We start from the raw sequence: 14,481 nt of genomic DNA on the forward strand, positions 1-14,481 counted from the left end.
TGTTAGGTCTAGTTGGCTTGGAGCATCTTCATGCCCTCTATTTCCTTACTGATATTCTGTCTAGAAGTTCAATTTGAATTTAAGGTGAGTTTCTTATAAACAGCATATAGTTGGGTCATCATCTTTTATCCATTCTGCCAATCTCTGTCTTTTGACTAGAATATTCAATATTTACAGTTAAAGTCACTACTAATAATGTAGGATTTTTTTCTGCCATTTTTCTACTTAATCTTTGTAAGTCTTACACCTGTTTCATCCCTCAATTCTTCCACTACTGACTACTTTCATAACTGTTTGTTTTGGGCACTGTACCATATCGAGTACCTTTCTCATGTCTATCAAGATCTATCTTGCATATATTTTCCTTGTGGTTTCCATGGGGTTATTTTATTTTTTTTTTTTTGGAATGGGCAGGCTCTGGGAATCGAACCAGGGTCTCCAGCATAGAAGGCAAGAATTCTGCCACTGAGCCACAGTTGCCTGCCCATGGGGTTAAATTTTAACATCCTAAATACATAATAAACATGTATGATTTGATACTAACTTGACTTCAACAGTGAACATATACAGTGTTTCTATACCCTCCCATTTCCCCACCTTTTTTGGGTGCCTGTTACAAATTAACTTTGTGCATTGTATGACCAAAACCATACTTTTTATGCATCTGCATTTTAGCACCTGTAGGGAGTAAGAAGTGGAGTCATAAACCAAAAAACAAACAAAAAAACAATAGTACTGGCATTTATAATTACCCAAATGGTTACCTTTGAGACTTTTACTTCTTTATGCTGTTTCAAAACACCGTCTAGTGTCCTTTCCTTTCAGTCTGAAGAACTCCATTTAGCATCGCTTGTAGCATAATTCTAGTGGAAGTGAACTTCCTCAGCTTTTGCTTATCTGGAAATGGCGATCCCTCCCTCATTTTTCAAAGACACAAAATTCTTAGTTGGCAATTATGCACCCTAAGTATTTCAACCCATTGCCTATCTGCCTCCATGGTTTCTGAGGAGAAATCAGCACTTAATCTAATGGGGACTTCCTTGTACAGAACACATTGCTTTTCTCTTGCAGCTTTCAGATCTCTCTTTTTCCTTTGCACCAGACAGTTTGATCACTACATGGCAGGGCATATTTTTCTTCAAGTTGATCCTGTTTGTTTTGGGCTTCTTGGATGTGCATATTCACATATTGGCTAAGTTTGGGAAGTTTTCTGTCATTATTTCTTTGAATATTCTTTCTGCCCTTTCTCATTTTCTTTTTCTAGGACTACCATTATGTGATACTGGTAGGCTTAATGGTGTCCCAGAGATTTCTTTAGGCTATGTTTCACTTCTTTTAATTCCTTTTTTTCTCTCCCTCTCAGCTTGATTCACTTGAATTGTCTTGTCTTCAAGTCTATTTATTCTTTCTTCTGTCAGTTCCAATCTTTTCTTGAAAACCTCCTAGCAATTTTTCATACCAGTTTTTGTGGTCCTCAACTCTGTTCTGTTTTAAATTTTCATCTCTTTACTGAGATTCTCATATTGGTCATTCACTGTTTTCCCGATATCCTTTAACTTCTTCTGTGTTTTTCTTCATCAACTTGAGCATACTGAAGGTTACTTTTTAGAAGTCGATGTCCAGTAGGTTCACAATCTGGTGTTCTTCCTTGATGTTTTCAGGATTATCAGCCTCTTCCTCTGAATGAGTCATCATTTCCTATTTCTTCATTTATCTTGTAATCTTTTGTTGCACAATGGACATTTTAATATTTAAAAATGTTAACTCTGGGATTTATGCCAAAAGGTTTGTTTCTTGAGTTTGTAACCAGTTGGTGTTATGTCAGAGATTTTCTTGAGTCTCAGAAACCAACAAAACCAAGTTCATCAACGCAAAAACAAAAAAATCACCTTTGCAAACTGGTTTTGCATTGGCAGGTGATCGTCTTCAGAAGACAAATACAAGGCAAATACAAAGTGCAGGGTCCTCCCTGTCTTTTCTGAACCTGTTTCTTGTCCTGGGCTTATGCTTCCTAGTAGCCTTCTAGGGAAGCTACTCCATATACTGACTAATAATGACCACAAAAGATATTTTAAAAATTTTCATGATTATTTCTAACAGCATGTAATAAAAATAGTAGTATTTAAACTACGCTCCCCAAAGCTATGCTTTTATCTATTCCACACAGGCCAACTTGATTTTATTTTTGAAAAAAAAGTTCTGCTGCTAGAAAACAGTCTAAATCTGTAAGAATTCAAGAGTTAGGGAGCACAATTATATAAAAGGATGCGAGAGTTCATGGAAGAAGGTACACAGAGACTGGCCCTCAAAAGATGGGTAGGGCCTTGACAGGCAAAGCGGTATATGGAGAAGCACTCTAGGGAAGGTGCACATATGAAAAAAAACCCTAAGAGGTATATGGAGGAATAAAAGGAAGTCAATTTTGCTATAGTAAAAGGTATATAAAGATGCTGAATAGTTTAGAAAGAGAAAAGACAAAAGACTGTTGAAAGTTCTGCAAAGAAATCTGAGTGTTTATTTGAAAATCAATAGCGAATGATTCATCAAGAGGCTATAAACCATTATTAAGAGCCAACAGTTATAACCAGGATGTGAATACCTTGGGCTGCATTACAAGCTTGAAAAGAAAAAAAAAAGCTGAGACAAATTAAAAAGGCTATTTTCCATTCTACTAGGTGCTCATTCTTTCTTCCAAGTTAGCTTTATCAGTCTAAATGGTTCTGCAATCCTACAAAAGACTTAAAACATCTTTACGAGACTGAACTTTTTAAGATGTAACACTACAAATTAAGATTGAGTGCAAAAAAGATTGTCAGTGATTCAAACACCTGTTCAAAATCTGCTCCAATGCCATTGCCTTTCCACTAAAACAACTTCAGATCTCAAGAAGACTGGACTACACTACTAAGTATTAAAACCTGGCCCTGGAAATCTAAACAGATGCTCAAACTGCAAACACCAAAACTTGGCTACCAGGTACTTGAATCTATGAACCGGAGCCAAATGAAGGTTTCAATTCCAAAACACTAGTTTCATGGCGAAAAGCTGGCTCTCTGCCATCACTTCACAGCCTCCTTTAATATAAGCAGAACCACCGCACAAGCCCTTGACAGAAAGTTTTCCTAGTAGACTTCAGCTGTAGGACTGACTCACCTCAGGGTGTTGGTGGAGATGGCCACAATGCCCTCAGGACACTGCTCAGAAGCAAAACCAGATGCAAATTCCAGGGTCTCATAAGACAAGGGGGTGAGATGGAAGCGAGACTGGTAAGAATAGCTCAACCATGAGCGACTTGACATGGCCAGCACCTGGGTAAAGAAAAACATCTCCATTAAGCTTAGGAAAAACTCAAACATGGTATGCTAACCAAAAATCCTATCTTCACTTGAAATGTATTGCCTTTTTGTATTTATGTTATTTTTCACAATTAAAAAAAAAAACAGAAAAGAAATAGGGGGAAAAAATTCTATCCTCAAGTCTGAGTTAGATTTCCAAAAGAATTTTAGGAAGTTAGGAATTTTAGACTAAAAGTCTATCTTAAGAAAAAAGAGAACTAGGGAAGAGACAGTATGGCTTAGTGGCCTAGTGTTTGCTAAAAATGTTATGACCTAGGCTAACCACTTAATCTTCTTCAGTCTCAGTTTCCATATGTATAAGATGGAAATACTACCACAAGGTCACAGGGTTGCAAAATTGATTTTCATAAAGAACTAGCACAGGACTCAGCTACACAAATACTCTTAACTACAAAAGATACAATGGTTCCCAACCATTGATGTCATACAATAAACCATGATACTGATACAGGAGACTAGGAAAAACTGACAAGATCGCTCATGGCCTGTGGTGCCCTAAAATGGATGTTTCAGCCAACCCCAGCCCATCTGCTCAAACTGAGGTTTGAAGGATCAATATCCCAGCTCACCTTCAACTACTAAATAGTGCTATGGAACCCCAATTAAAAAGCCCTGGATTAAGGAACCCAAGAGTTCCTACATAAAGGAAGCAAACGGAGAAGGATCTAATATAAATTAGTAGTTGGCACTACTAATATCAGAACAGGCAGCCAGGCTTTTCACTTACCGCCTCCTGGCCTTGCATTCGGACACGGAAAAGTTTCACAGGACGGGACCCCAGGTACCGAGTACGGGTATCAGACAAATCGCCAGTAACAGGGTCTAGGACAGTTCTTAGTAGCACACCATTCTAATTAAAAGAAGAGAGATGCATAAAGCCTACTTATGGAAGCTCATCATTATGGTGAGGAAACCTCTCCCTGGACTGTTCTGTGTAAGTTCAGAGCAGAAGAAAGGAAATGGCTTAGGAATTTAAACACCCTAATAACCAGACAACCATTCATTCATTATCTTATTAAATCACACAACTGCTCATTCAAATAAGTTATCATGCATCTAAGTGAAAAAAATAAATTTATATATATATTTAAAATGTAAGGGTATATACATACACTTAAATTTTCTTTTATCAGGTATGTTAAACTCCTCCTGAAAGTAAAAAATTTTAAATATCGACATTTAAAAATAACAGCTTATTAACTGTGGTATCTGAACACCATTACCACTAAAAGGAAGAAGGCTCTTAAGATAAATGAGTAAAAGGGACCTGGGTAGTAATGTTCCAGATAAGCATGGAATAAACTTGTTGATCCAAGAAACCAATGTTCATGTTAAAAAGACAAAGTATCACAACATTGTAAGTGTAATTAATGCACTGAATAGTAATACTTAAAAAAGATTAATATGGCACTTTTATGTTATATATAGTATCACATTTTTTAAAAAAGGGGCAAAGGAGCCAATTTAAAAGGGGATCTAATAAGATGAGGCAATTCAAGCATCAAAAAAACAAAAAAAACCCTGCAAAAATGTGAAGCAAAAGCATACAAAAATCCACAAGTTCATGTTATTAAAACAAAGCAAAACAATAAAAATAAAACCTACTTCATTCATCAGTCCTTATTGCCTACTGTCAAGGCACCAATTCCTTACTCTGAAGAGTTAAGCAAAGGAAAGAAAAAAAAAAGGATCCTTATCCAGGTAAGCAAAGGTGATGAAGTCAACCTTATCTTTAGGGAAGAATTCCAGCTAACAAGGAACAAAATCATTTTTCCAATCTCTAATGAAATTCTAGGCAATGCTTATCAATAGCTGTATTAGGTGAAAGGATGATGGGGAGCTATAAAACACATCATTTAAATAGACATAAACATTCTAACATCACCAAAAAATGATACTTCCAGACATTATAAGCCTCCTGATGTGATATAACAGGAAATAAATAGTTATAACCTATAAAATAGCTGCTTTGTCTACACACACAAAAATTAAATCTGAATCTAATCAATCCCTAGGGTCTGCATGTCTGACACCCACCAGTTGTATGTGACTGCTCATAACTGAGATGTGCTGTAAGCGTAAAGTACAAAACATAAACTGGATTTCAAAGACAAAAAACAATGTAAGTATAATAACCTTTATACTGATCACGTGTTGAAATGATGTTATTTTGTATACACTGGGTTAAACAAAATGTATTAAAATTAACCTCATCTGTTTCTATTTGAAGCTACTAGAAAATTTAAATTACACAAGTGGTTCATATTTCTACTGAACAGCATTGGTTTAGGTCTAACTATTATTGTATAGGAAAATAGCAGGGATAGAGGAACAGTGAACACATCACAAGTAATGAATCTGCCAATCTACAAAGTGGAAAATTCTATAAGACAAATGATTTGATTTCTTAAAATCCATTAATTTTTAAATTAAAATTTTAAAACACAGGAAACACAGTTATCATTTAAGAGACATAAAAGACAATCCAAGTAAATACAAAGTATGGATGGCTTTTTTAGGACCTGAAGTAGAACCACCTTAAAGACATTCTTGGGGGAAGGGGAAGGAAGCAAAAACAAAGCAAAATTGAAAATCAATAAGATATCTGATAATATCAAGGAATTATTGTTAAATTTCGTTGCACGAGGTAATGATATTAAGGTTGTAAAAAAAAACACACCTGTAAAAGCTATATTCTAAAAAATTTATGGGTGAAATGATACACCATCTAGAATTTGCCTTAAAATACTCTGGAGAAAAGAGGAATAAATAAAACAAGAACAGCAAAATGTACCAATTACAACTGGTTGATGGGTTTTCTGTATTAGTCTAACTTTTATGCATGTTTGAGAATTTCTAAATTGGAAAGTAAACTTCAAAGTAAAAAAGCTACTGAATTAAAGTTTGGGTAAATAATCATTAAGTTGTAAAAATAAAAAAAAAAGTATATGACCCAAAACCCTGATGCTTATCAATCCTTAGGTTCCCACTCCTCAGAGAATAAAGAGCTCAGCTGCTTTGCTTACAGTAAACACCTAGATCCTTTATTGCTAATAATGAACTAAGAAACATTAGTTTCAAAAGATGCCTATTGTGGGAACTACATATAGCTGGTCCCTAAGTCCCTAACTAGTTTTAACACAGAGTAGTAATCTCAACCCATTTTTAACAGATGTGAAGACTCTTTACAAGTACTTTTTCTAGGCCTGTGACGAGGGGACTATAGCTAAAAAGAGTCTACCAGATTAGTTCTAATTAAAAAAAAAAAAAAGTGGCATACAGAGCAGAGTAGAACTGTTCACTTTGCATAAAATGGGTATTTGAAACCACAGACTCAGAAAATGACTGGATTTGAACAAAGGAGTGCATGAAACCTAAAGAAGGCCTGGCACCACCAATGTGATTCTCTGGATCCCTTACCTGTAGTCCAATATTCAGGTAAAGGAAGCCGATAGAACCCCTCTCGCCCAGCTCATCCTGCTTCTCAGTCCCACCCATTTCCACGATACACAAGGATTCAGGCTGGGCTGGGAGAGCCTGCATGCTCAGAGGTTGCAAACAGTCCTAAGGGGAAAAGAGAGAAAATGATAAAAACATGAAAGTGACTGATTTTGGAAAAAAACATACCCAGAGAAATCTAATTCTAAGAGTGAAGAACTTTCATGGACAAAGAAAACCTAGAGTTCTAAGAGTGCTGTGGGTTAAACTGAATCTCAGGATAAGGTATGAGGGGAATCACACTATCCAATTTTCGTCAAAGTGGAAAATCATTAACAATAAATTAACAAAGGCTATCTCTCCTAAAAGTCAAATAAGGGCCCGAAGCAAGCCCAGTTTCTTTGAAGCAAACTTTTTCATTTTTAAAACCACAAAAGGGGAGTTAAGGCTTAAACCAAAATAGCATTTACTGGCCTCAGATCAATATCCTTAAACCAGTGGAAGTGTGCTACAACAGGTGTGAAATAGATTTCAGGGTCCAGTTCACCTGCTCTCAGAAATGGACATCAGGAGTGGGCCAGATATTCAGATTCCAACTGAAAGACACTTGAAGTTGAGGGTGACACTCACTGAGGGATCCAGAGAGATGATTCTAACAGTGTTGTCTACCAGCCCCACAGCCAGGAAGCGAGATCGTTGCTCTCCAGGGGGTACATTGGCCAGGCTCATGCACACCACATCTGCTGACATCTCTTTCCGCTCTGTGTACTCATTTAGCTGTCCAGACTGCAAGAGTGAGGACAGAAAGAGGTCACAAACCAAAGGGAGATTGATGAAGACATTCAAATTCACATCCAAACTCTGGCACTGCCACCAGGAAAGAACGGTTTTTAAGTTCTTCTCTGCTTTTCTCTTATTTCTCTTACTATAGTCATTTACCCAAAATTTCTCTACTCTAGTTCCCAAGGCTGAATTTCGGTTAATGGCAAGCAAAATTATGTCTCACACTAACAATCGAGAGAACTTTGGTCTCATTGGCGCTCGATGCTCCACCAATTTTTTTAAAGCCAATCTTGTCTTAGAAAGCCAGAAGTACATAAAACTGTTTATCTGCTCATAAGACTACTTTGGGTGAAAGGAATCAAATATGAAGGTTAAAAACAAATCTTAACAAATCTCAATCATAGGTACAGTTAGACTATTAGGCATTCTAGTTGTTCTATAAGGTGGGCACATCTAAGAAATTCAGAAGGCAAGATAATTAAGTGCATTCAATATTTTTAATACTGAAAGGTAAAATAAAATTCAGAAAACAGAAATTAAATCTTATGATAAATATTCGGTAGTAGAGTGTGAAGGACAGGAAGAGCATGTGTTTCATTGCTACAGTGGGATTTCATAACTACAACCAGAATGAGACATCAACTTTATTTTTCTCTCCCCTGTAAAGGTTAGCCTGTGGACACTTTCACTCCCCAATTTGTTCTATGAGGGAGTATAATCTAGATGTCTGACTACAACTCTCCCATATACCTCTGGATCCTATACTAAGCCCCACCCTGAGTGTTAAAATAACATACGGGATCCATCTCAAAATAGACCAGCTCTCCTCCTGTCAGGGCAATCACCACCTGCCGCTGGTTCACTGCACACTTCACGATTGTTTTCTTTCCAGGAGTCTTCCACTCATTGACTCTCTTGTCAGCTCGTATGTGCCGGATGCCATCTGGATATACCTAGAGTCAGTAACAGAAAGAAACTTGATTTTAGTTAATTGATTCATCACTCAGAATGATGTTCACCCCTATGACATCTGTCACCACATCCCTGTCACATCTGGAGTCATTAAATTTAAGGCACCTAATGGGACAATGACAAAATTAGAGTTAATGGACCCAGGCAAGGTCACCTTAAAAATAGTTCATATTTTGCAGTGGCCAAAGAAGTTCAAAGATCACTAGCAAGGGGTAAGGGGTATGGTATGTAAAATTTTTTTTTTCTATTTTTGTTTTATTTTTCTGCTGTCTTTTTATTTCTTTTTCTGAATTGATGCAAATGTTCTTGGAAATGATCATGATGATGAATATGCAACTATGTGATGATATTGTGAATTGCTGAGTGTATGTGTTGGAAATGTTTGTGTTTCTTTCTCGCAATTTTTTTTAATCAATAAGAAATTTTTTTTTAAAGTTGTAAAAAAAAAAGATCACTAGCAAAATAATGGATATCTTTAATAGAAAGCAGTAGTGATGTGTCTGTAACAAACAGGGAAATGGCAACTTGAAAAGGGATGTTATGTGCCAAAATTCTCCACGTGAACAGTGAAATTATCTAAAATCTGAAAGACCTATTTCTCAACGCAATTATTTAGGTTCATAAAACATGTTTCCTCTCCCTAAGGCTTTCTGGCAAATTCAGGCAGTGCAACAGTAGTTCAAGAGGCAGACTTCTTGCCTGCCATGCCAGAGATCCGGGTTCGATTTCTGATACCTGCCCATGCAAAAATAAATACATAAATAAATAAAATACGCAAACTCTGTGCGATTCCTCACCTGCACCAAAGCATCATCTCCTAACAAGGAACAGGACAAAGTTGGGGTGGTACCCAGGAACCCAGAGTCAGTTACTTCTTCCACAGTCTCTCCAATGGACAACACAAGGGTGGCGTTCACAAAAGACACAATGATGTAGGCATCAAATTCATCTGAAAAAGGAAAGCCAAGTTGGTTAGCTAAGAACTCATTAGCGTTATGAACTAAAATGAGACACACTAAGAGCTTTTTCTTCAGAAACCTTCCAAGTCACTTCTTCCATGTGTAGTCATCACATGGTCGTGTGGCCAACAGGACAGAATGATCCAAGATTATCAAGGGTCATAACAGCCTACATATATACTCTGTTTCCATGAATACCCATATACATTGAGTACTTTATGTCCACCTCTAATACCTTTGAAAACTAACATTTTCTTAAGACATTAGCTAGAGAAAATTGAGAACACAAAGGAAATCAGAGACATAAGGAAATTTAGAATACTACAATATTTTTACATATAGAAACTTGAACTCTTTTTTTATTTGTGCCAGTTGCCAATCACAACCCTTTCTTAAGAGATATTCCTTATAAGCAGGAAAGAGCCCTAGCTTCTACCCAGTTATAGGTACACAGGCTCTAATGAATAAAACACAGATTTCTTAAGCCTCTGTGACACTAAGTCATTCTAAGTGGGAAACTGAGAACCCTAGCGTGTCCCAATAGGAACGATGTAAGAACACTAGATAAAATTAAAGTGGGGAGGAGGAAGGAGGAAGGAGTAGTTTATACTAAACTCGCTGGTTTTTCACTATTTAAAAAAACAATGACCCAGGGTTCACAAGCAATACCATTAGGATTTGCTTTTCATTTCACAAAATGTAGTTGGATAAACAAACACTAATGAGTTTCTCAAGGAGGCCAGAGGATCTGAGGTATACAGGCAACCCTAAACACTTCTCATGAACATTCCACAAAGGCCATCTACTTCCCATATAACCAATACTACACATAAAACAGCCCCTGTGTATCTTGTGTCTCCTGCACCCAGCACAATGTCTGGCATAAAGCGTGGTAAGTGTCCAAAAGAGTTGAGATTTTCCTACTTTACATTTGAATTTTCTATAGCAATTCCAATTCTATCCCCTATTTCCTATGTAAATAAGGAACAGCATTACAAGTAGACAAGTTCTAAATAGAAATGGCTTCCTCGTTCCTAGCAGAAGCAGCTACAGGACACTCTTTGTCCAAGCCCTTGTCCAAGCCCTTGTCAGAGCTTAATGCTACAGGACTGGTTCCACATCACCCACATCAAGGGCACAGTTTTGGTTTAGACTGCTCCAAATGTGGTTCAGCTAAACTAAGATTACTATATTAGCTCAAGAGAATCCACTTTCTTTACTAGAAAGAGGGCTAAGTGAACACATATTATTTGCAGAGTCCACAGTAGTATTCTGACCTATTTATTAGCAAGATATAAAATCAACCTGATGGGTAGCAATCAGAATTCTTAAATAAAAATATGTAAATATAAATAGAATACATGCAATTGCTTTTCACACAGCAAAGATAAGTAGTCAGACTTCTGTTTCAATTAACGTTATAGTAGGTGGCTGAAGGGCAAGGATCAAAGATCTTTCCCAATGGGTATGCTCTAATAGCTGGACCAAGAATCCAGAATAAGGATTTAATTTACAAATCATAAGGAGTAACACCGACAAACCAATAGCTGGTTTTTGGTTATTTTATTACAACTGCATCATTATAAAATATGACTAAGGACATTTGTTGGTCCCTGGAATGGGTATCTAAATAGCTTTCAACAAAACCAAAACTGGTCTGCACATGACACTAAACTTCAAGCCTTACTTTAACTCTCAGTTTTTAAATGGGAAGTTTCTGGTGTGCAAAATAATAGAAATTACATACTTGTAGCATTATATGAATACTGCGTCCTTTCCCACATTTTCATTACTGAAAACTAATACCTTAAAAGCTAGGCCAGAGCAAATCAAAGCCAAATAACAAAGAGATCTAATTGGTCAGGATTTCTGGTCTCTTGCTTCAGTCAAAGGGAAACAAGTGGTTTCCAGAAAAGAGACCACACAACTTGGATTTACATGCAACTGAATCAGAGGAAGGAGGGGAAGGAGGCAGGAAGGATGCCTGAGCCCTTATCTTCTCTTTGACTAAGGCACCAAATTCCTCAGATACAAAGCAAAAGAGATTTCAGTGAACTTGAATATGGCCATGATTTTGCTAGTGAATTCAAAAGAGGGAGAGCAAACATGGATGTCTGAAAGCTACTTTCTAGCATAGATTTCCTCAAAATATCTATTACCCTATGAACATTAAGCATACTATATTTTCCACCACTGCCATTCTATAGCCAAGAGGACTTCTAGCAGAGGACAAGGTAGCATTCACCTTGACCGAACTGCAAACAATTTCAGTCAAGGTAAATGACTAGGAATTATAAATATCCATGTTGCCTTTTTCTACGAGTTGCAAGTCTCATAAAAACACTAGTCTATACCTTAGTGAAGAGTCTACTGGGTAATAAGAATGAATCTCTGGGTCTCAATTAATTAGGATTTCTATGTGTCTGATCACTACTGAAGTACCCCATAGAGGAGGGAATGCTTCACTCTTTACTTCCTGTCTTAATATCCAACGTTCAACAAGTTGCTCACTCCAAAGGGTAAAGTGAGCAACAATCCAGATGATTTAAATCTCCAACAATACCTCACTAGTACTTTATATTCAGACTACCTGGTGATTGTCTGGCCTGAGCATAATTTGATCTTTTAATCAGTACATATGCAATGTACAAAGTCTAAGAAAAGAATATGAAGCTAACATTTTCTGGTTTCAGGCTCTTTCAGCTTAGTGAACGACAATCATATTCTCCAAGTTCTGTGGGGGAAAGAGAAGCTGATTTCTGCCTCAGGCCATTTAGGTTCATAAAACATGTTTCCTCTCCGTAAGGCTTTCTGGCAAATTCAGGCAGTGCAACAGGCCATTTAACATACAGGCAGATGGATGCACATGGAAAGTTATCCTCTGAAAGATGCTGTCAGGGCAGCCTCAAAATTTTATGCAGGTCCCTCTCCCTGGATAAACTACAAGACCCCACGGTACACCCTAGCAGTAGGTACACACCTGTGGTGATCAGCACCTTCACCAGCCACCTGTGGAAGAGAAAAAAAGGCTTGGTATTGGTAGTAAGCATCACCAAGTACCAGCCAAGGTTAGTATTTGCCTGGAAGACTGCAGTATGTGTGGACAAAAGGGATGTTCACTCGAAAATGGGGTATCTGTTCCATGTGAAATGTAACTGATTAAATCAGTAATTTCCTAATGTTTTAGAAGTTGTAAATAGGTATACCGGAGGGAATGGGTGAAGCTTCATTGTCAAAGTTAAAATACAATTTGGTTAAACAAAGTTAAAATACGTTTCTTTATAGGAGGACCTCTGTGAAAAAAAATTGGGTTAAAATAAAAGCATCTTTACAGCAGGAAAAAAGTATGTGTGTGCGCGTGGGGGCGGGGGAGAGATATCTGGAAAAGAAAAGGAATCTGATCTAATTTTGTGGGTGACTGTCAGAGTTTTTAAAGAGTACAATTTATCAGCATGTAGTACTCTCCTAGACTTTGATACTCATCACATGTTGCCTTTCCACAAAGCCTTCAGGGATTCTCAAATGTATACCCACTTCCTCTCCTCTGACCACTTCCAGCAACATGCTTGTGCCTCTCTTTACATCAGAACCCATAACAGTTTTGGTATACTTTGTTTTAGGTTACAAGTGCTGTGAGGGCAGAGATCTGACCTAATCACTTCAAGTATGAGGTAGGCACTCATCAAATGACTGCATGGCACGGTAACAGACTTGTTATGAAAAAAAAAAAAAAAAAAAAAAACCCAGCAAGACCTAGACCCCACTTGCAATTAGTCAAAATGAGCACTTGTCTGGGATTCAGAAGATAGGGTTTTCAATCTCCATTACCTAGAAGTGCTACCTTGAGAAAGTCAATTAACTCAGTTCTGAGTCTTCTCTGTCTCCTCCTCCTTTTAATTGAGAGGGTAATAATTCTGTAAACCTAAATCTATTCTAAACTTGTAAAATTTATTTAAAAAGAAAAAAGAAAAGAGAAGTACACTAGGTTACCTCAAAAGATCTAATTCAGTCTAGGGAATATTTTCAAGTGCTGTTAACATCTATAAAGCCACCAAGCTAACAATTTGCAAAATTTTCAAAACCAATTAGATGATAATTTTCTTCTTAAGTATCCCGGTCTCACAGCTAAAATGAGCCTTACTAACTTCATTTTTGCTTTTCTCTACTCAATTCAGATTTTATTTCAATCTACATGAAAACAAACCCACCAAAATGCATATTCTACTCATAGAAAGTTTTTTCCCTCATACACATTTCCAAGCCTCCTCAAATGTGTTTCATACAAACAAAAAATCTAAATATCAAGAACTGCAGATGTTTTCTTGAAAATGCTTTGTAAAATGGCCAGGATGATCTTACTCACCAGTCCGACATTCCTAAGGGAATGAGAGGGAAATGAGGTCTAGGGGAAAGGGAAAATGAAAACTGAGCTTTATTCCTATGGGTCCAAAATTCAATTTTCACAAGATTTCTGTGCTGCTGCACTACTGTGCACTTTCACATTACTTCCAAAACTTTAGGATGAAGTGAACGTTTTTATTCAGAAATTCAAGACTGTCTTTTATTCCCCCATCCCTTGGTTCTAGTCATTCTAAAATTCCCCTAATTCCAATCAGTATTGCTTTCTCTAAGTGTAACTTCACCCATGAAAGTAGGACTGACTATAATTAACAAGCGTTACCAGATTTCTTAATTCCTAGACCACTACCTTGAATTTCACTGGTTACTTTGGTTCAGCACAATATTAAAGAACTTAGTTGGTGGAAAAATGAATTATCAATGACAACTTTCCTTCACAACACATCTCTTAAACAGGAGATGGAACCAGTGCTTAAAAAGGTGATATAAAGTCAATGCACACCTTAAAAAGGTGATATAAAGTCAATGCACACCATACGACAGGTCTATGACAGAGAATCTTACTAGCCACCCTATGCACCCTCATCTGCTCGAACATCAACAAAATGCAGAGG

General features: G+C 37.1%; 1 protein-coding gene across 1 annotated transcript in view; it reads right to left on the reverse strand.

The window, feature by feature from the left end:
- The window catches only part of SF3B3 (splicing factor 3b subunit 3), a 51,632-nt gene that overhangs the window by 15,228 nt on the left and 21,923 nt on the right, over positions 1-14,481 (reverse strand). Inside the window, exons 12-17 of the mRNA XM_077132987.1 lie at positions 9,347-9,498; positions 8,375-8,530; positions 7,425-7,580; positions 6,777-6,920; positions 4,084-4,206; positions 3,154-3,308 (exon numbers count right to left, since the gene is read on the reverse strand). Coding sequence (XP_076989102.1) covers positions 3,154-3,308; positions 4,084-4,206; positions 6,777-6,920; positions 7,425-7,580; positions 8,375-8,530; positions 9,347-9,498 — 886 coding nt within the window. The remainder of the gene's footprint in view (positions 1-3,153; positions 3,309-4,083; positions 4,207-6,776; positions 6,921-7,424; positions 7,581-8,374; positions 8,531-9,346; positions 9,499-14,481) is intronic.

This window comes from Tamandua tetradactyla, chromosome 16 (genome assembly GCF_023851605.1).
Source record: "Tamandua tetradactyla isolate mTamTet1 chromosome 16, mTamTet1.pri, whole genome shotgun sequence".
In the NCBI taxonomy this organism is placed as follows: domain Eukaryota; kingdom Metazoa; phylum Chordata; class Mammalia; order Pilosa; family Myrmecophagidae; genus Tamandua; species Tamandua tetradactyla.